Source organism: Clavelina lepadiformis, chromosome 6 (genome assembly GCF_947623445.1).
Source record: "Clavelina lepadiformis chromosome 6, kaClaLepa1.1, whole genome shotgun sequence".
NCBI classification, from domain to species: domain Eukaryota; kingdom Metazoa; phylum Chordata; class Ascidiacea; order Aplousobranchia; family Clavelinidae; genus Clavelina; species Clavelina lepadiformis.
The window spans coordinates 13,568,831-13,592,923 of NC_135245.1; the positions used below are offsets into that span (position 1 = coordinate 13,568,831).

At 33.8% G+C, this 24,093-nt stretch overlaps 1 protein-coding gene and 1 long non-coding RNA gene across 4 annotated transcripts; one reads left to right on the forward strand and one right to left on the reverse strand.

Moving 5' to 3' along the window:
- Window positions 1–4,601: 4,601 nt before the first annotated feature.
- Window positions 4,602–23,783, forward strand: LOC143462489 (nephrocystin-1-like). Of its 3 annotated transcripts, none has more exons than XM_076960681.1 (20): window positions 4,602–4,764; window positions 5,036–5,176; window positions 7,764–7,838; window positions 8,054–8,112; window positions 8,184–8,240; window positions 9,153–9,335; window positions 9,519–9,686; window positions 11,482–11,524; window positions 13,706–13,891; window positions 14,188–14,316; window positions 15,300–15,383; window positions 16,709–16,819; window positions 17,403–17,498; window positions 19,808–19,890; window positions 20,665–20,741; window positions 22,055–22,154; window positions 22,261–22,447; window positions 22,518–22,562; window positions 22,659–22,775; window positions 22,878–23,782. In XM_076960681.1, the coding sequence occupies exons 1-20, from the start codon at window positions 4,660–4,662 to the stop codon at window positions 23,028–23,030; spliced, it is 2,199 nt and encodes a 732-aa protein (XP_076816796.1). In that variant the 5' UTR covers window positions 4,602–4,659; the 3' UTR covers window positions 23,031–23,782. The 3 variants fall into 3 exon arrangements, with proteins under 3 accessions (XP_076816796.1, XP_076816798.1, XP_076816797.1); XM_076960683.1 differs by having other exon boundaries at window positions 4,603–4,764; window positions 7,764–7,842; window positions 22,878–23,783; XM_076960682.1 differs by lacking the exon at window positions 17,403–17,498 and having other exon boundaries at window positions 4,610–4,764; window positions 22,878–23,779.
- LOC143462491 (uncharacterized) lies at window positions 10,630–13,711 on the reverse strand. Its single transcript, XR_013118172.1, has 3 exons — window positions 12,918–13,711; window positions 12,769–12,856; window positions 10,630–12,086 (listed from the first exon to the last, which is right to left on the reverse strand). It is a non-coding gene; the product is annotated as an uncharacterized LOC143462491 (long non-coding RNA).
- Window positions 23,784–24,093: the final 310 nt, after the last annotated feature.

Here is a 24,093-nt window from a genome sequence, read left to right on the forward strand (position 1 = left end):
CTTTAAAATATATGATCTTTTGATAAATGTTAAAGTAAAACTTTAAAGTTTTAAGTTTGGGCACAAGCCGATATTTGAGGTCAGACGTCGTAGGTCACCCAATGGCCTATTAGTACTATAGAACAATAAAAGAACTAGAGCCAAAACTTTCGCATACATCATTGCAAAAAAATTGCTTAGCTCTGGTCTACACCAATGCATGAGTAATCTCAGTGTTACTTGCAGCTCGTTTATCGTGATGCTAAAAGCGCTTGAACATGGTCGTTAGATCTTATAAAATAGCGTACAGGTATACTTTATCGCTTTAAAGTTTAAACCCAAAATTCACTGAGTGGCTTTTTTGCCATCTCCAGTAGGTTTGTGTTTTTCATTTCATGATTGATATGTTTAACGTCGTTGATAAAGCCAGCAAACTGCAGATCAAATTACAGAATGTGCCACTTGTTAATAAATAAATCAAAGCAGCAAAAAAATTAAATTCCTTACTTAGTATTGAAAGGTTGGGCCTGTGTGGTGCATTAATTGTCGTTTGATGTATTTCTGATTGTCTTTCAAACTGTTTAACGATGTTTTCATTTGGCTGTGTCTAATTTCCTTTTGTTGGTCTGAAATGATGGCGTCTCAGCCAAATCTGTCATTGAAAACGTTTTTCTGGTTGGTCTCTTAATATTTGTCCGCCGCCTACTCGCAGTTAAGCTTATAAAACTTGTGAAGCAATTGTACCAATTCGAGGGGTTGCCGCCTGCAAGACCAATAAAAGTGAATAACAACAACGCCATGCTAAATGGAACTCTCAAGCAAAATTGCGGCGATCTCCTGGTTGGCTCTTTTGACGCCAGATTCTTCGAAATTGGCTCTTTTTATTACTGTTTGGCTTCCAAAATTTTGTTTGGCTCTTTGGCGTTTTTTTGGCTCTTTTAATGAAAATTGAATTTAATTGCATAAATACCGTAATAATCCCTAATTTAGGAAGTGTGAAATAAATAATTACCGGTATCTTATTTTTTATAATATTCTTGTTGGTTATTTCTTTAGTAGCCAATTAATATTTTCAAACCTATCATAACAAACTTTACAACAATTTGGTTTTTTGATTTTAATATAGGTTTTACAGATGTTGAGAATATAGTGTTAGAGATGATGTACAGTTGACTTTATTAATTTTGTATCCATTGTAATTTTGTGGTTAGTAAAATTATTTGGCTCTTTTTGGCTCTTTTTTATTGTCATCTTGGCTTTATTTGATCACTGGGATCTGGCAACCCTGGGTAGTATACTCTTCATCCAATAGTCGCTTTAGGCCGTTTAGGGTGAGGCGAACGAGGCGAACGAGGCGAACGAGGCGAACGAGGCGAACGAGGCGAACGAGGCGGTCGTTTCGCCCTCTCCAAAGGGGAATCCTATTTCTGCATATACGCGCTTTAGAAAAACAAACATTGCATACGAATATTAAATTATTCTTAACTAGTTGCATTTTTTCAGGACAGAAGTCATTCACTGGTTTATGCTAATTAGCTGTGTGAACTATATTTAGAATAGGGGAAGGTTGTGTAAATTGAACCTCTGTGTGAATTGGTGCTCCTGCTTTGAGATTACTTTCATACACCTTGATGCTCAAACGCAAACGTGATAAGACAACTTGGTAAGACGATGAAAAACTTGCGTTCTCTACTGGCAAACTTCTGAGGTGTTAGGCGTTCGATAGCAACAAAGAAATGAAGGGTGTCAGATTATAGAGCAAAATTTAGGGAGCCAGAAACTGAAAAGAAATGCATAAACAAATTTCAAGCATTTTTTGAAAGAAAAGCAAAATTTTAAGCATTTTAAACTATGTAAATTCAAAAAGTTTCCGTGGAGCATGCCTCCCAAACCTCCTAGGATAGACCTTAAGTGGTGTCATACCTCGCCTCGGGTCCTCCCAAACGTAAGGTCACCAATGTTTGCATCAATTTCTTCATCGAACTTCAGCTAGTATGGCTGCATCAACTAACTCCGCTTTACCTAACTTCTACGGAGGTTGCGTGTCTTTCTCTGCCAGCAGAAATCACAGACAAACATTGCCTGTAGGATGAAAGCTCAATAAAAACGTTTATTGGAATTAAAGAAAGATCAGTCATCCCATCTCGTGTGATACAACACTAGAACTTATAAAGCATGCCGATGTGAGGAATTCGCCAACGCAAGTGCGGGACTTTACAGGGAGAGTGTCTTGTCGCAGGACTGTGCAGCGCTAAACGCTACAATAGTATAATGATTGCGTCTTTTCTTTACTGGATGTATTTGCATGCTTTAGCCCACATTATAGCTTACTACGTAGTTGTAGTTAGCGCAGTTGTATTGTATTTTAATAAAATTTTGCAAAAAGATTTATTTTTGTGCATGTCGTTTATCGCAGAACAGTTGTCATCTAGATATAAGAGGCCTAAAGACGCTCTAATAAGACGTCTCTTCAAATTAAGTTTCTCTTCGTTTTGATGCAAGTCGTCGTATTTTTATGAAAACAATTGAAGTTATTTTATTAGCAATTGATGTTCAGAAACAGCCCAAAATTTAATGCAGCGTTTTTTAGACTATGTTTAATAGCAAAATGCTGTTTGTTATCGCTATTAAATGCTTAAGAGTGGTCTCAGATAATTCGTAAGCTTAATAATATCAAGACTTTTAATTTTTCGCGCATTTTCTTGCAAGAAGCACTTTGGAGAAGCAAGGAAGGAATTTGCTAGCAAAATCGTTGCTAACTAGTGCATAAATCCTTATATCATTGCGATTTATTTAAAATACTACGCGAGGTCCAAGCGATGAGAAATCGTGGCCGGGTTTGAGTTGTGCAAAGACTTTCCTCAGTCCGAAGATAAAAGTTATCGCTATTATCATATCATACCTCACGCCACAAGCAGTGGTGGAGATGTGATTGAAATATTAGATTAAAGGATTCAAAAATTTAATTCTAAGAATCTTGTTGGAAACAAGCTTACATTTGAATTTAACTAAAAGTTGCAGCAGAAAAATCGAATAATCTTTAGGTGTAGTTGAAAAACAGAATGCTAACTTGATCTTCATTTTTTATCATCTTGATTTAGACCTTACGATTTTATACGATGTCGATCTAAATTGAGTATTTATGATAGATTTCTATGAGAGGACAGCTAGAAAAAACGTCAAGCAACATCGGTGCCGACTCAGACAAAGCTTGATTTTATCATCTTTATGGATTATGGTGGATGTGCATTTGTGTTTTTTGTTCATTTTTCTCGAGAACGTTGTGAGTTGGCCTACTTTGTTTTTGTCTTGTAGTTTCACGCACTTATAGGTTTATATGCAAGGTAACCGTAATGAACTCGGGAGATTCACCAACAATTTAATGTGCATACCATTATAGGCCTATAATGAGCAAACCAGGCTAAATTAGTTGTTTCAACTCGAATTTAAGATAAGCCTAAATACCGCTAATCAAAGAATCGAGCGTTTAGTGAATGCCACAACCCCAAACTTGTATCCTTGCACACATGATTTCTCTACCAGGGCCTTTCCGTCTAAAACCTTTGGTGAAAGCACAATTGCCATTATTAAGCCGGTGGATTTTGTAGTACGCCAAGGCGCATTCCGTGCGATGCGTACGCCGAAGGAGCTTAGATTGGCTTACATTACGAATACGCTAAAAACGTTATCTCAACAGCGACCTCTAAAAAAAGAGACACTGTGCTTTTTATAACGGATGAAAAAAATGAATTTGCAGTTGCCAAGGTTGCAATACGATTGCTCTAAGACGAAGAGGCTGTTTTCTCTGTGCCATGCCGAGGTCAAACTGAGTTTATGCTGCTTGACTGTAGGTTACGCTAAAGATCTTCGGTGTAACAAGGGCGTACCTAAATTTTTGACGCAAATAGGCTATGTATTTCTTTAGTTGGCAGATTTAAAAAAAAATTGTTTTGATGTTGGCATAAACAATTTTGGCTGCTGTCATACATCTTCTGTAGTTAATGTTTTGTGATTCCACTCTGGCCTATCTCTTACAGGCTTGTCACACTCTCAAATGACACATGGACGTATTTGCACTTAGTATTGTTATCAGCTATTACACAACTTTCTTAATTTTTGAGATCCAAATTACGACAGAGGTAGCAGATTGCTACATTTTTCAAGCATTTGAAATGTCACCACCGCGGCACCGCCTTTACCAAATATTTCAAAAATTCTTCAAATTTTGTTTTAAAACAGTCCTGTTGTATGTGAAAAAATAATTATTTTGTAATCAACAACAATATGAAAATCAATGCGGCGCACTTTAAATCCAACTATAAACGGAACTTGAATAGTTTATATATTTTAGCTTCTTGGAAATCAGGTCATTTAGTGCAAAGTGTCTGAGTTGAGGCAAAGAGTTTTGTATCAAAGCAATCATGATTCCCTAGTCCAATCAAGCGTTTTATAATAGTTTAATGCTGGTAAATCTGGGATATGATTAGCTTCTAATATTGGGTTTTGTAAGCCGCCAAGATGTTGAACTGTTGATTTTAACACTTAGTTAAAACTTGTAATCTTACTCTCAGAAGGAGTAGGTTACTAAAATCTTGGGTAAAAGGCCTAATGCAGTGAATTGCCAGGTCAATATGTGATGTGTAATTATTTTTTATACATTATATTTTCACCATGCAGTGAATGTCACTTAAGGTTGTAAGCATGAGTCGATCATCATTGGCACCAGTTCGTGATTCTGGTCCACTTGGTCAACTGCAGTCCAAGGCTGACAGTTTAAAAATAAAGGTAAGTTGTGTTTATGTCAATTTGTACTAGAAGTATATGATTTTGCAACAAGTATGTACAGTACGTCTGCACACAAACATGTTTTGAATGATTTGCACTCAAATTTGCATTTATATATATGTAAACTAATTAAGTAAAGTAGTTGTCTTGTTTCTATTATGTAAACTTGTATGTGACATTGAAATATTTGCTTGATGATGACGTACAGAACTAAATTAAAGTAGGTTTCCAAGAGGCAAAGTTACCCTTCATAAAAATATTTTGTTATTAGGTTGATGAGCTTACTGCATTGCTCAATAAATCTAACACAAAATCTGCAAATGACTTACAAATCATCAAGTACCATGCCGACTCTGTTAACTTCAAAATTGAAGCTTCTTCCTTGCTTTTAGCAGCAAATCAACTTCAAAAGGTTCCTAAGATATAAGATAAAATATATGTTTTGTTTGATTCATATTCATTTTCTAGGGCACCCACAGCATATATGCACAGTACCCATGTGCGTACCATCTTCTATTTCCCAAGTTATTTTATTGTTAATTCCGACATTGAATTGATGCCATATTAAAGCGAAACTTTGAATACCTTGACACAGCATTGGACAACGCATACCACTTTAACATATTCTGCAGGCGCTCTTGATTATACAAGTTTCAAGCTATGTTGTGGTACTAAACAGTTTGTGATGTGATGAATAAATACAGTTAGACCTTGTCAGTCTTGACCTCTTAAACCGTTCCTTTTCTCGCTAGCTTAATTAAGTTAAGCAAATGGAACAAGCGCCCAAGCGAAATATCTATGGGGATCCATAGTACAAAGTTGCCGTTTGAATTGTCATTTTTTACTTTAGTTGCTTGGCTTTGCTTGCAATAAATGACGTCAACCTTTGACCTCAAATTACACGATATCTTTCAAAACTAAACACAATCTTAACAGCGATAATAAATTAATTGTATAAAAAGCACGAAATCGTGACCTTAAATATTGTAAACTTAATCTTTATTTACAACGTCTGGTCAACATTGTATATGTTGTTATTTTATCTCGTGCATCTTTGTCCGCAATCTTATTAAGTGACTTCCAGAAAGGTAAGCTTTTAATATCGTAACTGCATTCCAATATCGCCCGATGTGATACAAAGACGGCTTAGTTCTATTAGCGAGTAGTTTTCCTTTGTCTGCTAAGGTGGAACTTCTTACAAGTTTGTGATAATAATTCGACTAGTTTCATAACTGAAAGCTGAGCTACATGGACACGGACGAAATTTTTTCTAAATGTTGCATTCCAGTGAATCATGGATCACCGTGCAAATATCAACATAGGTGGGCAGTACCGAATTACTGTACCGCGGTGTTTTTTCATTACCGTCAGTACTTTTGAAAAAAAGTACCGTATCTCTGTACCGTATTCCTTTTTTCAAGAAATTTAAGTCAGTCTCGGTACTCAATACTTTTCATGTGATTCAATGCGTTCATGTGTTCAAAAACACTTTTTCATTAATCCTTAACACTCATTGTAGCATCCGTTGACCTTTTTTAATCTTGAAATGTCAAGTAAAATTGCGAACGAGTAACATGACATATGTTTTGACCTGCAGTAACTTTTACAGGGACATAATAGCGGCAAGTATTGCATTTGCAGCAGTATCGTTTACACGAAAATGTACCGATACCGAATACCGACAAAGTACCGATCCACTTTTTAAAATAGTACCGAATACCGGAACCGTCGGTACATTTTTTGCCAAGTACCACTACCGTTACCGACGGTACTTTCAAAGTACCGACTGCGACTGCCCACCTCTGAATATCAATTAATCTAACATAATAACAAATCCATGAAGGCAACAAGTAATTGAAAACCGTCTTTCTTGCTATTTTATACAAGTGTGTTTTTTAAGAAGAAATTGTTTAGAGGTGTTCAAATCTTCCTTGATTGCTTTTTTCAACAATGATCATTGTATTTGTTTTCATTTCTCTTATCACAAGCATATTCAAACACACATACACTTGCCGTCTTTTTTCGATGCATTAGTCGCTGTTACAGTTAAATGCTTATAAATTTATAATAATTTAATTTGTTTGTGTAGAGTAGTAAACATAGCGTTGCGTGAATTCGTGTATAATAATAATCGTTTTTGAAAAGATTATATGAGATAAATCAAAGTTCTATGGGCAATGACTGTAATCAGAATAATATCGGTTCCAAAAAGAAGAACCGAATAGTTTTGGATTCGGTTCTCAAGGATTCGATATTCTGAAATGTACATCCCTACTGTATATGGATATGCCATATTAATTGTTAATTTAGTGCCCTTCTGAATTGCTCAGTAAATTAGTGTGTATTAGTCTCGAAAAAAAAAATTGACAAGATTTTTATGATTTGGTAGGTTTGACCAATTTCGCCAATGAAAATTAAAACATTTATAACTCACCGACATAATTTTATTTCACATTACACAATTGCTTTTGCGTTAACTAGAACAATAAGTGAATAAATGAAAGAACTGTAAACCTAACTCCTACCATCAAACCAAAAGAACCTTGCAAACACTGTTACCCCACCTTAGCTTTTAAATAAAACGCTTCAGTGAACACTTTGACTTCAAAGATGTAGATGTACTTTCCAGCAGCGATTACTGGTGTCAAGTTGTCAACAGTTCATCAAAGTGATACTGGAAATCCATCGGCAGAACCTCATACTCAATATTGATTTCGTGTTCAAGCCTTAGTACCTGTAAAACCTTTAACTGTCATGACATATCATTTACATTATATAATATTTGCGCTCATGCGAACAGCTAGCCACCAGCTATTATAATGTCACAGCACTTTTCTGTTTAACACTTTTATTTTCAGTTTATTATTTTATTCAGATATTTATTTTCAATAATTTTTAATAAGTTAAACAGGACATGTTTGCTATTACAATATTTACCTATGTTTGTTTCTTTTATTTTTGCTTAAACTTCACTTAAACTGTTTCAATCTGCTGTGTAGCATGATGAGCCAGACCCGGTTACCAACTTTGATCAGAAGAAATCTGATGAAGTAAAGAGATTACAATATATGCAAGTAGGTAATGAAATGTAATAATTAATGCAGATGAAACAGAATTGAAATAGTTAAAATATTTTTTGGAATCCTGTTGGTTTTCAAATAAAAGGCATTTTGATGTTTACAGAGAGCAGCAAACTGAACAAACAAAAATATTGTTTGCATTCTCCCCATGTTTTTTATATGTTGTAATTTACCTTTTGGTTTTACATACTTTATGAATTTGTCATTAGGCACGTATAGATAAGCTGATTGACAACATGGAACAGCTTCAAAATGGAAAGGATCTAAGGTGACTGATAACATCATAATCTTTCATTAATTTGCATTTAGTGTTAAAATAAACAGATGTTATTAATGCAGGCAAGTAAGAGAAGAGACAGCTTTGCATCCAAGCCAGCATGCTACAAATCACAATCGGTAAGCTCAAAATATACATATTTAACGTTTTTGTACAGTAGCTTGCATGCACTTTATGCCACTGGAAAAAACTTATGCTATGTTACAGTATGTGCTATTTATTATAAGGCTTAATAGCAGAAGTCCATCAATCAAGTAAAAATTTTTGGCAAAGTATTTTTTTGAATACTTTTTACATTGTTCATAGGATACTGCTTCTAATGTGTTTTTTTTTTTATTTCATCATTCCTGTTACTGTGAAATTAAAGCAAGATTTTAGTAAAATCCAGTTTGAAGAAAACATAATATAGGGCCAACTGGCACTCAAGTATTGTAACAGTTTGCAGGATTGATACCATACTTGAAATGCAAAATCAAGAGCTAATTTCAAACCCAGCTCTGCCTAATAGTAATTTCATGGTTGGAGTAGAGAAAGATGCGTGCACTGTGTTATCAAAGTCACTCTATCACTCTATCTGTAGAATATTTCTTCATTTTAAGTTAGCAATCTGAATAATAATTTTTCTGATCCTAAATTGCCAACTTGCTGACGATTGGCCTATGTCTTAAGTAAAATACTTTTGATAACCTGAAAATTGTTTTTAAGAACTACAATTTCAGCAATTACAAGAAATATTTGATCAGTGGTATTTGCAGTGGCCTTGTTATGCTTAATTTTTAGTTTTTGTGATCAGATTGACAGTAAATAGTGTTGCTTATAACTACATCAATCAACATCATCGCATGGTGAAAAAAAGTAGATGAAATTTATCAATTAATATAACAGAAAGTTAGATGCCCATTTTCTTTTGTTTTGATTTGTTGATATTACTTTTTTGTGTAAGGTATTATATATTTGCTATGTGAGCATTTTGAAAGTAATGATGACAAAATATAAACACTACACTTTAAAAAATTAAATATTGGATGCAGTGAAGTTAGTGCTGACGACTATGATGATGATGAAGAAGATGATGAAGATGATGATGGTGATAGTGATGATGACGATAAAGATGAGGAAGAAGATTTGTACATAGTAATTCACGAATTTGATGCTGAACAAGAGGGTGACCTTTCAGTTCAAGTTGATGAAGTTATTGACATTATTTCAAAACGGTAACATTTTTTTAAAAAGTATCTTAGATAAACTTGTTATCAGGATTTTCATCCTGTTTGTCTTTTTAACACCTCAACTCCTCAAGACTTATCCATGAATATCTCAAAAATGAATGAAACGTATGAATGTAATATTTCTGAAAACATGTGCTTGATATCGCAATTTCAATCTTTATTTGACAGTGATGATGGCTGGTGGGAAGCAGAAAATGAGGAAGGAAAAAGAGGACTTGTTCCTTCCAATTACTTAAAATGTTATGAAGAAGATGGAGAGGTAGAAAGCGAACAAAACCAAGAAAACATGGAAACAACTGATCAAGTTTCAGACACTGAAGCTACCAACCTGAGAAGGTAGCCTATATTCTCTTTTTAAGCAATGATGAATCATTGTCATAAAATTCGCATAAAAGATTAGTTTCACCATGTATTAAGTTGCTTGAAGAAATTGGTTGAAAACCAAAGAGTTTTTCACCAGAGTGACCATGACACAAACAGACAATTTTGATATTAAAATCAACTTTTTGATAAACCAATTAACAAATTAAAACCTTAAGCAATACAGTATTTTCATTTGTATTATCAGTAAACAATTAAATGGAAAAAAGAAAATTTTGTCAATTAACATGGAAGGTCATTCAAACTTGTTTTACCTGAAAGCCATTGTAATGTAAGCTAGAAAATGTAACATTTAAGTGTGTAGCATGTGACGCCATCTTCCAGTTGTCAGGTCATAATTTTGACGACATAATGAAAATGCTGAATACAGTGATTGTGAGATGGTAACGTTGGTGTAACACTTGTTATGTATAGGGTTGTAGTTGATAATAATGATAAAAATCACACTATAATTACTGCAAGAAAGTCTCTTCCTTGATCCAAAGACCAGAAATATTCAAACTGTGTGATTAAAATCCTGTCTATGCAATTGTGCCTATTTTTTATTTTTACCATATTCCCGAAACCAACCTGAACTCTAAAAATTATTCTAGAATATCAAAAATCATGACAATTGTTTTAGGAATATGTAGTGGAATTATTTCGGTTTGAGTATGGGGGTCTTTAACACTACCTGAATTTCTATAATTGGAAATATCTCACATGAACAGTCCTGAAATTCATAAAATCCAAACTACTTCTCAATGCATGTAATGTTTGTTGCTGTAAGTAGTAGAAACAGAAGAAGCAGTTAAGCTATTGCCATTCGAGATTATGTCTTGTTGGAAGATAAAGGGACAAGTTCGAGGCATTCATTTATTATATGGTGGTACACGGTTTCATAAAAAAATGATTTCCACTTTGTCATTTGTCTGACTTTCTGCATCAATTCCATGAAACCAACAAAACTCATGTACATTTCACTGTTCATTATTCATGTAAAATTTTAAATGCTCACTGTGTGGTTTGACTATATAAAGAACTTCTGGTGCAGACCACGGTATTGCATAACAAATCTTAGAGGTAGAGGAGAAGCTTGCAAATTTGACTTTGCTGTGCTCAAATTTTAAGATAACTCCAAGTAATACTAATACTATGTTTGCCACCGGGCGTAACTTCAACAAAGAAGGATGTTTTGGTGTAAAACTGCTTTTATATATAGCCAACATTTGGCTGACCCATGTGGTTGAGTTTCATCAGTGCAGATTACAGCAATGCAAAATAGCAATTAATTTTCAACAACAAATGCGTAACAAAAACTAATTATCCTTTTATGTATGAACGTGAGTTTGATTCTCGGGGTGTGCCCATGAGCAAGGCACTTAATCGATAGCTCTGAAGCCTTCGTCAGCTCCGGCCGTTGTATCCAAAAGTGCCCCGTTGGATAAAGCAATAGATATGCCCAGAAAAGAGTGAAATGTCTTGGGCAAGCATTTGCTCTCAAATCAACTGTCAAAGCGTTGGAGACAAGCAATCACCATCACCCTTAATGTGTTCATGCACTTCTTCATTTTCGTACTTGTATATGCTCACTGTAATTGTGTATAATGTGTGCTGGTTGCTAAGTTTATCGTCAACCAATGACCAAGGTATATGTAATAATGGGTATAATCATACGGGTTGCTAGAAAATACAAGTAAAGAAATTTTGTAAGATTTTTAGTGCTTTCCTATAACAATTAATTATTAAATACTTGTATTAATTTTCACAGTGGAAAGGAATTATGGAAAGGCATACAAGAAGCTGTAACAGTGGTAAGTAGTACGATTTCATATTTTAAACCTTGTAGTTTAGGCAATAAAGTTATCCACCATCTGTTGTTTTTATTTTTGTGTCTCACCTTTCATGCACATGAAAAGAAGATTAGACTGTCTAAAACTACGGTTTTTGATATTTTCTAATGCACAGCATACAAAATCAAATCAATTCTTTCGTTTTATCAGGGTTGTTAAAATACTAAGCAATACTAATGATAGCTTTGTACAAAAATCTTTTTAAATTTAAATGTTTATTTTAAAAAATGAATAAAATATGATGCAAGTACATGCGGATACATACAGATTTACAGTATAGAAGCTACAACTACCCAGTTTTTTTATTCACTCATTCTTTTCGGCATTTACATCTTGTGGAACTAATACAACCGTTGGTGAGTTGGTATGGTGGTACAGTATTTGGAGGTAGGCACAAGCACACTTCCTTTTTGTACGAGTGATCTCGAGAGCAGTGCTCTTTTTTCAACATAGGAACAGAACCACAAGGGCGCTCCATGGTAAAGGTTATTCCCTCTTTGCTTTTCTTTTTGCACAAACAATGCTGTGAATGCACAGAATGGATACAAATGGTTGGACTGAACAAAATTTTTACGATTTTAGACTGCCATAAGACTTTATATACTGGATAAAAAATAGCTGCTTTGAGACTAATTTCATGCACAATTTTTCTCTACAAAGTTAATGGCGAAAAATAAACAACGTACTACACAACACTGTGCACCGTTCTAACCGTTCCCTCACCAAGCTGTTAAATAAATGTTTGTTTATATTTTAGAAATTCTACAAAAGTACTTTTCAATACCATTCCGAAAAAAAAAACTTTGTTCTCAATGCCAGTTAATCTTCCTATGGTCATCCTTATCACTATTGAAATAATGTGTTAGTTTATATCGAGTTCATTAATCTTCAAAACTTTACCCACAGATTATTTAATGTTTAAGAATCAAATTTAAAATTGTAAGAATCTAACTTTGAAATACTCCTACAAATGTTGAAGTGGAAGCTATGTACCAGGCCCTTGTAACTATATCTTTACCAATACCATTTCATTTATGAAATACTACATAATGTTGTTAGGTTAGGCATAACTTTGGCAATAGTTGCTTTACTCTTAAAATTTATTGAAAAAATCTTATTCTGAGATACATACTGACAACTCTTCTTTAATTTAGCGGTAACTTGTTTTTGAACCTGGCATTCAATTTAAGAAAGAAAGTAATTACCTCTTTAAACCTAAATGCTGTTTGCATTGATCATTGCAACATATAGTGCTGGAATGAGTGACATCAGGTTAGAGTGCTTGATGATGTCCTAAATAAGGTGTAAAGTGTCACTAACACAGTTTATTGAAACTGATGCAACAATTGGTCACCTTGCCAACAGAGTTAGTATTGAAGTATTTTTTAAATGACATTGGCCGCCACAGCTTTTTGTTGGTAACTTTTATGGTAAAAACTTGTTTTTTGCCTTGTGATATACCAGTCGATGTGTATCAGGATTTAGCAGTTGAAAACCACTGGCATAAATCATGCCTACATCAGTTAGTCGACCATAGCAAAAGACTTCTTTTTTCTCTAAATACTATACATATAGGTTAGCAAACTTTTTGGAGTTTTTGAGCGTTTCAGGCAAAAAATTGTCAAGAAGGCACTCTAAGCCATAAAACACAAGGTGTTCAAAAAGGTTGTTTTACTCAAAAATATAGTACCATCAGTACAAAACATGATATTACAAGCAGTGCTGATAAGACAGTTTGGGACCTAGGGATTAAAGGAAACTTTATCATGAAGAGTCAAGTGCCCTGTCAGAGTCATTGATGGACCTCTTCCTAGAACTTTGAGCTACTTTTTTAAAAATAATGACACAAAATGTTTGCTTAACTAATTGTGAAAGCTCCTGTTTTATTTTCTTCGACCTGTTTTTTTTTTACATTAAAATGGATACAATGTGTTGTAAATGAAGCCTCGATTAATGAGTAATTATTACAACACATTGAAGAATAGAATCCTATACTGGAAACAAGTTTTACAGTATACAGTAAATAACACACTTTGCATGTAATACAAAAATAATGCTAATTTCATAACTTGCAGTGCAATATGTGAGCAATCTTGGTGTTGAATGTGCCATGTAATTAACATGTATGTAGATATTTTACAGCCACAAAAAACTGATGTTACTGATGTCCTGGCTGCAATGGGAGCATTACCTGCAGGTTTTCGACCATCAACATTACATAATCTTTGTAAAGATCCAAAGTACTTACTTAAATCATTTTTGCAACCTTCACTGACGTCGTCTAACTTATCCTTTGAAGACTTACATTGGGATCCTGCACTTAACCAGGTGAAAACAAATGTTTATTTTTCAATCCAAACAGTTTTTTACCAATCAGGTTTTTGTTTGTTGCTTTCCTAAAACATTGTATATATGCCTTTTGTTAAAACAGAATTTAATGTTGCCTTGGTTTTATATGTGTAGTTTATATTAGGTACAGTTTTGACATTATAGTGTGATGCTAAATTGTATAAAGCATTAAAAGGCTTGCTTTTTAAATAATGTCAAGATGATGTGAAAAAATTATACTGTAGTTGTATACTGGCAACTATTAGCTAGAATCTTTATTTTTCATTTTGTGTTAGGTTCGCGCAATTGTTACGAGAACTCTGCGCTCATGTAAACTGTGGAAATGTATCATGATCCCCTCACCTGGTACTGGTCTTGAAGTTTTAAGCCAACATGTGCGAGTTGCTGTTTTTGATGGCACAAAGGTTTAAATATGATAATTTTTTAGAAATGATACCACTTATAATGATCTATCTGTTTCTCACATTACATTTTGTAAGTCTTGTGGATTTAAGAAAGGTAAAATTGGTAGTTTTGATGGTTATATTGAAAAAGTCAGAGCTCTGTGTGAGTACTGATTCTTTGTTTTATGTGTACAAGCATCCATAAGCGTTCATTCCCGGGGGGCTACCGCCCCAGCTGTAAATTATAGGGGGCACAACATAGGTCCTCACCTTGGTTTTGAGCTTCAGTTAACTCGTGTAACTTCTTATAAATTAAGATTTTCTTATTTTTTGCTATCAATGTCGATGTTTCATCCTAACTGCAATAGATAATGGTTTTTGAAATCGTCTGCACTGCCATTGACAGGCCTGGGCATAAATACAGCAAATTTGAGATAATTAGCGCATTGAAATGTAAATGCAACTCGATGAGAAGAGCAGATAAATAAAAAGTGAAAAACAAAACGAGCGAGATAAAGAGAGTCAGTAACACTTGTTTCACTCAAGAGAAATGAAAATGAAAATCAAACTAAAAATTTTGTATGGCTGTAGTATCGACTTCTGATTAATAAAACTAAACTAAACGGCGACTAAACTTCTGATTATTAAAACGTTTTCTACTGTTTTGGCTCTTGGTACTCGTTCTATGTATAAGTTGAAAAGCTCAGGACGCATCGTGTTTTACCAACCTACTGTCACTCAATCCAGTATTAATGATGGGCAATCAGTTTAACAGGAGACCAAAGCAAAAAGGCTGCTCTTAAAAATTGCTCCAAAGATAAGAATTATTTGATAAAGTCAAACGTTTGTATCCCATACATATTTAAAACTATGCATAGGCCAAATTCATTCGATGAAAATGAAACGAAAGAATAATTTGCTTTTTGCTTTTAAATATTTCTGTGTGCCAGTGAAGCAGATATGTTTGGAGTGGAGTGTGGTGTTTTACTAGTTATTTTTTGAAGGTTATTAGCAACGTTCGAACAATTCGTGCTCAAGTAACAGCAAACAGACCCAAAGTTTGGCAGTTTTCTCCATCTTCTGAAAAGGTTTGAATATTTCTACTGTTTGTCGTGAAACTTTTTATGATAAAATGTAATTGTGGTTTGTCTGATATTTTTAACCCTTTTTACCAGGTGAGTTCAACTGGCTTTGTTAACAGGCATTTCTCTCATTTTAAAATTTAGAGAAAATGTGCCGTTTATTCAAGTAAACTTATTTCATATAAATGACCTGGGTTTAAATGCTTAGAAGAGGGTTGAGTTCTTTTATATCTTATGAATATTGGTAACTTATACGACTTTGTATAAAATATGCTAATAGTGGGGAATTCATTTGTAGGCTTAAATGCTATGTTGGAATAGTATCTCAAATATATTGGAATAGGCTATGAAACCTAGCTATTGCAGTTATTTTAGAAGCTGGTTTTATGAAAAAGTATTTCTTGAAGAATTTTAAAAAAGAAATAAAAAAGAATTCATGAAGAATTTTGGTGATTTATTGTTTAATAGAGCAACTATAAATTTTTGCCTGCTTGCTACACACTTCATACTGTGGTGTGTTTATGATTGCATTTTTAAAGCTGGATCTAAAATTCTTACGTTTACCCATCATGCCCAAAATGTGCAAACCGCAAAAAATTGCACCATTAATCCTAAAAAAACATGTAAAATGCCTAAAAATTAAATGTATAGGCCTACTTACATTTCAATGTACAGTGGCTGGTAATTTTTATCGTACAACTTTGAAACATAAACATTAAATGATTTTATTTTGCCGTATAGTCCGCTTATTATATATGTTTTGCGAGGATCATACTTTACTTTTTCTGGGTTTTGATGAAATAAGTTTGTATTGTGTAAGGGCTGTATTTGAAAATAATGGAACTTAGGGTTGCTTTTACAACTTTATTAAATGGAGAACAACTACGTATCAACAACTGCAACTTGCTCAATTTGCTTTGTTTGAAGTAGGCCACGAAATCTTTCTATTATTGCTCGAAAACTAGAATGACAAGAAACCTGCCATGTTTGACAATCAGCCCATAATTTGTTAACTAGTGCATTGTTTTATAACAATGCTGTCTGGAGATTTTATGACAGTTAATATTGCAATGGTTATATAATGAATAAGGAGTCGCAAACAAGAAAATGCAAAATATACATTGAGATATAACTCACGTATACGCATCACCTTGACATTGTTGAACACAATACAGTAATGAGTTTTATATCAACTTAAAAAAGGTAAAAATATAAGCAAAGGCATGTAACATTTGTAACACTATATAAAATTTATGGATAGTTTCAGAAATTTTGTAGATGTGGGTGCTTTGTTTTTATGCAAATATTTTTTTCAAATTGTTATTCTGCAGGTAAATGACATGCTTTCCAATTTATTTGATGGGTACTCAATTGTAAGAACTGATGTGTCCCACCCAAACATTGGAATTCTTTTTGAACTGGCACTAACCTATATAAGGAATGTAAGTAGGTTACGCTGTTGAAGGATATAGTTTTAGAAATATGTTTTTCAGGTATAACTTAACCTACCAATTACTATAACAGTATTAATTTTCAGTTCTTGTTCTTTTTTTATCCGGAATTATGGCATGTTATAAGACCTGTTGATTTCCTATGCTAGCTAGTTAAAATATTTTGTCAATTTACTTATTGTGGATTTTATTTTCATTTTTATATTATCTTTGTGGGCACTTAGTTTGACATCCTTGTTACTTGCCCAAGGGAAGGCCACTTAAATGATCAGACCTAATACTACAAGTACCACAATAAACAGAAATGCATTTAGTGTACTAGTGCATACAACGCTGCACATGTATTTATACTTGATATGTGTAGTGTTATGTTTTGACTTCGGATTGCGTTGGCACTATTTTTTTTCTTCTTTGCTCAGAATTGTCCCAACAACAAATAAAATATTTCAATCTTAGACGAGGCCCACTTATAGATTTTTTAGGATTGAAAAATCTCTCTGTGGGCCCGATTATCATCATAAAATTCTTCAACAACTTTTATGGAATGGTTGAAGCTGTTCTTCTCCCAATTTAGCCACCCAGGCGTTTGATTCGATTCAGTGATGGTTTGATGTGTGACTATGGTGACGAGGATGACCACAGTGATGGTAACAGCAGAAACCATCTCAGGGTAAATTCACAAATCATGACACTAACACCATATTGCCATATCTCATGTTGCTAGTTTAAATTTCATAATAGGGCAGTGTCTTTAATGTTGGCAATGGCTGATTGTTACTGGTGATGATGATAGACATTTGAATTTGTAGTGTGCTAGTTACGAAAAAATATACGTCTTGCAGATTGCTGTTATTTTTACTCAAGTGTCGTTTAATCCTGCTAACGGTACCTACCTTTTTTACTGAAAGCTCATTAACTTGAGATAACTTATTTCCAAATTTCTAAAAACTCAAAGAAATGTCACTGTCTCCGACAAGTTATCTGTTAAAATGTTTGTGAACAACTAACGATAAGCCAAAGCTGTTTACTTATAAATTTTAGTTAATTTAAAATTTTTTTTTGTACTCCGAGGCATAACTAGTGCCTTTTATCTCAAAATCAGTCATAATATGGTAAACACGAAACACCATAGTGATTTGTATCGTTAATAGGTTTTTATAAGCTAGAAATAGCTAATGTCAATTTTGTGTAAATTGTGTTCCGTAATTACTTCAATGTTAAAAGGTTATAGAGATCGATGCAACAGTAGAGAGAAACAAGTTTAATGTGAGCAAGTAACTAAATTAAGTGAGATAAAGCAGTTAGACCAATAGGTTCACCTAGAAAGGTTTACACTGCTAAAAACCTAGTAGGCTACCATAAAGCACTAGGCCTAAATCTCCATACCCATTAGTGATGTTTAAAGCCATTACCTTACTGTATAGTATTGCATTTAGATTAATAGAATTTTAATCTTTTTATTAAGAAGGATCTGCAAGAAAATGCAAGTTATTTGATTGCTAAAAAAGCATCATTTATTTTTCAGTTATATTTTTATAGTTATTTTCCACCAATTTTAACAACTTTGGAAAGCGTAAAGCTTCAGATAACTTAAAAAAATTCGGTCGGTCCGTTAAGCTTCAAGTTAATGAGCTGCATTTTGTGCACAGCTTCATGGTTGCGCAATGTGTGATTAATTTGCTTCTATCGTAGAATAATAGTGAGTTATATGTGGTAGTTTTAGTTTGAATGTTCCCTGTCATCCACATGTTTCGTCATAGTTATATTGACTAATTTATCTGCTTACCAACGGGGATGGGCCGATGTAAATCCAAACCCAAATTGATTCACAAAATAACAAATTATTGCACATTTCAGCAAATATTACCATTAGCAAACTTAAATATATTATTAGTAATAATTTATTACTATTAAAATTGTGTAAAAGTGAAATTCAAATTTCTTGTCGAGCTTTTGTAAAAACCGTACTTGTAAAAGTTTGGTGAGAAATTATTGTAGAATCAACTCCCAATAACAAAGGTATAAATGAATGAATGCCATTCTCACTGATCTTAACAACCAAACAAGGTCATGTTTTCACATATTGACCTAATCAACTGTATTTTTATGAAGAGAACATGTATTGCAAGTTAATTTGTGTTGCAGCTTAAACATAGCATGATATAGACACCCTGTTTTTAATTGAGACTGACATGAATAGTCTTTATGAATTGTGTGTGTATGTACAAATACAAATAATTAATCTTTTGGCGCACTATTAAGTACCTACAGTGCTGAGGCACTACCGCCTCATATTTAGTTTTTTAACTTACATGAAAGATGATCTACGACAATTTTTTTTGTTTAAGCACCCTTTGCTGTGTTTGGACCACTTTTTATACATTCTCTTTTTTAATGCTGCATTGAATGACATACACATCTACTACAAACATAACATAGCAAGTCATTGACTACCAAATTAGATTAATCCCATTAGAGCTCAACAGTTTACTGAATTTCATTATTTTCATGAAATTGAAAGGCCGGTGTACAAAGCTGAATCACAACTTATATTTGCTTTGTAGTTACCTAATGCCTAATTAAGTGGCATCAGACATGAAGGCCAGTTTATGGTTGGTTGGCCAGTTTGCATGTTGGTGCGTTCTTACTTTGCAAACTCATTAAAAGTGATTTACACGGATAATTTGGTAGAATTACTATAGCTTTCATAATTCTAAAAATCTGACAACCACTAATAATGATTTTAACATTCAATAATAATTTTTGAAATGATTGTATCACTGTATCCATCTCTATAGCATACAATATTAGACTCATGTAGTTGTTGTTGTTTATAATTTTAATGGAGAGATTTGTCACTATGTATTCTTGAAAATGGTGATACTTAGCTATGCATCAAATGCTTGGGTGCAGATTATACAGCCTGTAACTCATGGTTGCTATTAAGTATCTGATCTAACATTCTTTTGTATTTTTTAGCAAACTGGTGAGCACGGGGAGTTAAGCTGTGGCTGGGTTCATTTAAAACTTTTTGACGAACAGGGAAACCCAATTCCTAATAAGTAAGATTTAGAGATGTGTTTATTTTGTGATTTGTTATAAGTGTTGTTTCATGTGTTGGACAAAGCCATTATGATGCTTGCTGTATTGCAGTGGTTCTGTAACCCAGGTGTCCGCAAATAGTGGGTCGTGAGACCTTCCAGTCTGGGTCGCGAAATGTTTTAAACTTACCATAAATATAAGCATCGCATCTGTCTAATAATGATTTTCAGTTTTTTTAAACCTCTAATTATTACTATTGCATTTTACATTGCATAGTCGAGCACACGAGTGCAACCAGTTAGCTTTTTTTGTTACAATTATATGCTCATAAAATGTTTGGGTTGTGGGAATTTAGAACTGTTTTTTAAGGAACCCCACCAAAAATTATTTGCTGACCCTTGCTGTAACCAATAAGTCATTTGTGCAAGACTTTGCAGAAAATTAAAAATGATCAAGATACAATAAATTGTTATTATGATTGAATTATTAAAAAGTTTACAGTCCCACAGTAAATATTTTGAAAAAGTGATTGTCTTGCATTGATTGGCTAACATATTGTTTTCTTGTTCAATATAATCGAAATAATTCAAACTTCATATTAAGAAGCGTAACTGAAAATTTATGGTATTTTCTTCAATTTTGTATAATATTGATACATAAACTCTCAAAATTATTCAAAAACTTTGGAATTATCAACAATGTTATGTTTTCAACTTGCTATCTTTTATGTGGGTCCTTTTCGTGTGGTTATATCGATAATAATTGTTGCTCTAATATTTTTCATATGAATGCAGGACATATGAACTTGAACTCAATGGTGGAACACCTTACGAACATGGAGTTGCAGTAGATCCTTCAATTTCTAGACGTGGTAAATAAATGTGTTGAGTATGTCCGGAATTAATAATGTAATTATTTAAAGAGGCAATCTTTTTCATCGTTGCAAGAAGTTCTGCATTGCACATTTCACTGCAAAAAACTTGTATCAAATCACTTTTATAGTTAGATTTGTTTTTAATGCATTGTGGTGCCCTGGTTGTCAGTGCCACAGACAAAACCTGGCCACAGATTTGGTACTGTGTAAGTGCACAGGACTAAGTGTAGCAGTTTTCAATTAGTTGGATAGCCAGTCCCCCCAAGGTTAATGACAACGCAAAATCTGTGCTGCAATGGTCATGTGGTTAATGTACCTGAAAAACTTTGCAAATGCGCAGATTTTGTATGGAAAGAGCAAGCTAGGCTAAAAATTTAAATTTGATAACAATCATAGATATTTTGTTGCTGTTAACTACAACTGTTTGCAAAAAGTTATTGTCCTGTTTATGCAAAGTAGCTGTTTGTAAAGAGCGTGTTTGGCTAATACAGGAATACTTGGTTTTCAGGATCCGATTTTGTAGCATACTTTTAGTTAGCCCTTACATTTATTACTACATGCATGACTAATTACCTTATGCAAATGGTATATGATTTTTTTGTAATTCAAGTTGATTAAAGTCTCAGCATTTTATAGCCTAGGTTTATAGCCCTGTGCCTTTAGCCTGCTGGAAAACTATGGTTAAAATTTTGGAATTACTTACAAGTTACTTTAAATTCATAACTTTTATAGAATTCTAGCCGCAAGCTACCTCTCCGCTTATTATTAAAAATGCATATATTGAATTGTGGCCTAAGTTCCTTGAAGTACGCCGTGCATGCGTGTAGAAATTAGTATGTGTGTGATAGCTTGTTTTGTTTAGAATTTTCAATTAATTTCTCATGTTTCACGACCGCTACCAGACCTGTGCTCTTCAATTTTTTTGATGTCATGGAATTTCTGGTATACTTTTGAAAATGTCATGGAACCCCCGTTATTAAAAGCTTATACAACGAGTATAGCTAGTAGGAAAAGTGAATATTGCAAATACTCAATGCAAATGTTAATCCTAAAATTTCAACAAGTTTGTGGTTGTCACTCATGTTTTTTCCGCTTTTCGATTTATTGCCATTACGCATCGTCTCTACACCGCACTGTAATTACAATGACATATAATAGCAAATGCATTATTGCAAGCCCTGCGCTCTTCCCACTCCATTACCTTGCTGTCCAACTCAAGATTTATGTGTTGTTTTGAACATCTCACTACTGCAATGACAGTGTTGTGTAGTATGTATTTTATTACTCGCTTTTTCTTAAAACTTCTTTAGCAACCACCGGCAAATTCCGATCCCTATTAGCAGCAAATAAGCAGCCAAAACTTTTGGTTCAGATTGGTACACCAGCGACTGTGAAGAGGAAATACCTTGAGTATGTGTAGCTTGTTATAGCTTGCATTGAAAATTTTTATTAATGCACAACTTGAGAAATTAATCGAAATTTTACAATCTAAGTCCGTAACTCTTTTTGTTAAAAGCTTACTTCCATCAACTATCGTTGTATCACATGGGATGTCTGAACTCGTTGCTTACTACAGACGGTTTTTAGCTGATTCCCTCCTTCGTGACAGGCTTTCTGCTTCAGATGGTCAGCTAGTACATTCATCAGTCATTGCTACTTTTCTAACAGCTGCTGATTATCCAGATATTATGGATGCTGTTAGGGTAAAGGTCTTGCTTCTTTATTGTATCATGCTTGAGCTATGATTGTGCCAATCCGTTGATTTATTTGCAGAGAAACTGGAGTGAAAAAGTGAAGACACTTAGCAGAGGGAACAAGGTAGACTTAATATGTCAATAATATTTTCATTGTTGGCAACAACACTGTGAATGAAGCGTATGAGGTTCTTACAAGCACCTGTTGTTTGCGTTTCAGAGAGACAAAGAAAACATGAAGAATGTTTTCAAAACAGTTATCATGGAAACTGCTTATCCCCTCTTACACTTTTCTACTTTACCTGACCAACACTGGGCGAACAAACAAGTCGAAACAGTAAATAAAACTTTAAAATCAGCAAATTTTGGATGAGATTTGTGTTAAAACTATTATATTTCACTAAAAAATAATTCAATTTTTTGGTTTTTTTAATTTCAGGGAAGAATTCAACAAATTTATCAAACCGCAAACTTACTGAAGCAGCCAAATGGCGCATTAAATTATTTTCTTTCATCAGCCAATGATTTTGAACCTTTTGACATTTCTGAAATCGCCTTCGATCCATTATTCGAATACAGAACGATTCTATAGAATAGACCTATTTTATTGGGGTTATGAATTATGATTCTACCAACTAATCATTTCTACATTTATCTCTGTTTTGGAGTGACTAATACTAACCACATGTCTTTGATGATATCGTCTTTGCTAGCGTCTTCACAACAGCTATAACAGTTGGATAAGCATCGCTGTTTAGTGTTCATGTTTTGCCTCGGATCGAGTTTATTTTTTATAATTGATATTGCTTATTGAAAAACACGCTTCTATGAAACACGTTCTGTATGTTATTTCGTTAAGCGTGATATCTGATATGTACTGTATATGTGGCTGGAGCTCATATTAGTTTCCAATCTTAATTGCCTATGTTTTTTTGTATTTTGATTGGTGTCCAAGGCCTTTTTGTTTTCATTAACTTATTTAACGGCAAAAAGTTTAACGTTGATAGTAGAAAATAATAACGTACAGTAGTAACGTAAACGTAACTTAAACCTATTTAACAGCTTACAGCTAGGTCTTTATGCACAATTTTTTCTTTTTCATGGAATTTCGTTTGGACCTGGTTGTGGTAAATTATTTCGTGTTACCTCTTCTGGTGACACTTTTACTCGCATCTCAAAAGTTTTTATTATAAAGTACAACAAAAATTGTTATTGTCAGTGACCCAGACTACTTGCTATCTTGTCAACCCAGAACCGATACCAATACCTTGTAGCCTATTGTACCGCAAGGAATTGTGATAAGAAGGGGCACAAAATGATGCATGGGCCGGCCTCGCCCAATACGGCCGTACCCCTGCCCGGCTTGGGGTCTGCAAGTTTTGCATTTTCCTAACTAGTGGTTCCTTGCGATGTTTAACAAGCATGAACAATTAAATATTCTCTGATCGCTACAAAGTACAAACAGAATGTTATTATCTGCAAAACATTTAAGATTTACGATAACTGTTCAAACATAGCTAAGTTTATATCACTTCATATATTTATTTCAGCTGCTAATATCCGTGTTTGGAATGTTAAGGAACATGTGTGCTACATCTTCCAACAATGTAGTTGTTGGTTTTATTTTTCCTTTAAATTCGTCATGTTTAACGAAT

What these genes read in the sequence shown, in the direction of transcription:
- LOC143462489 (XM_076960681.1), top strand. Translation starts at nt 4,660, where the DNA reads ATGTCACTTAAGGTTGTAAGCATGAGTCGATCATCATTGGCACCAGTT. An exon ending in ACAGCAGAAACCATCTCAGG is followed by an intron (nt 17,499 to 19,807) that starts GTAAATTCACAA and finishes TGTATTTTTTAG; the next exon opens with CAAACTGGTGAGCACGGGGA. An exon ending in ATATTATGGATGCTGTTAGG is followed by an intron (nt 22,448 to 22,517) that starts GTAAAGGTCTTG and finishes ATTTATTTGCAG; the next exon opens with AGAAACTGGAGTGAAAAAGT.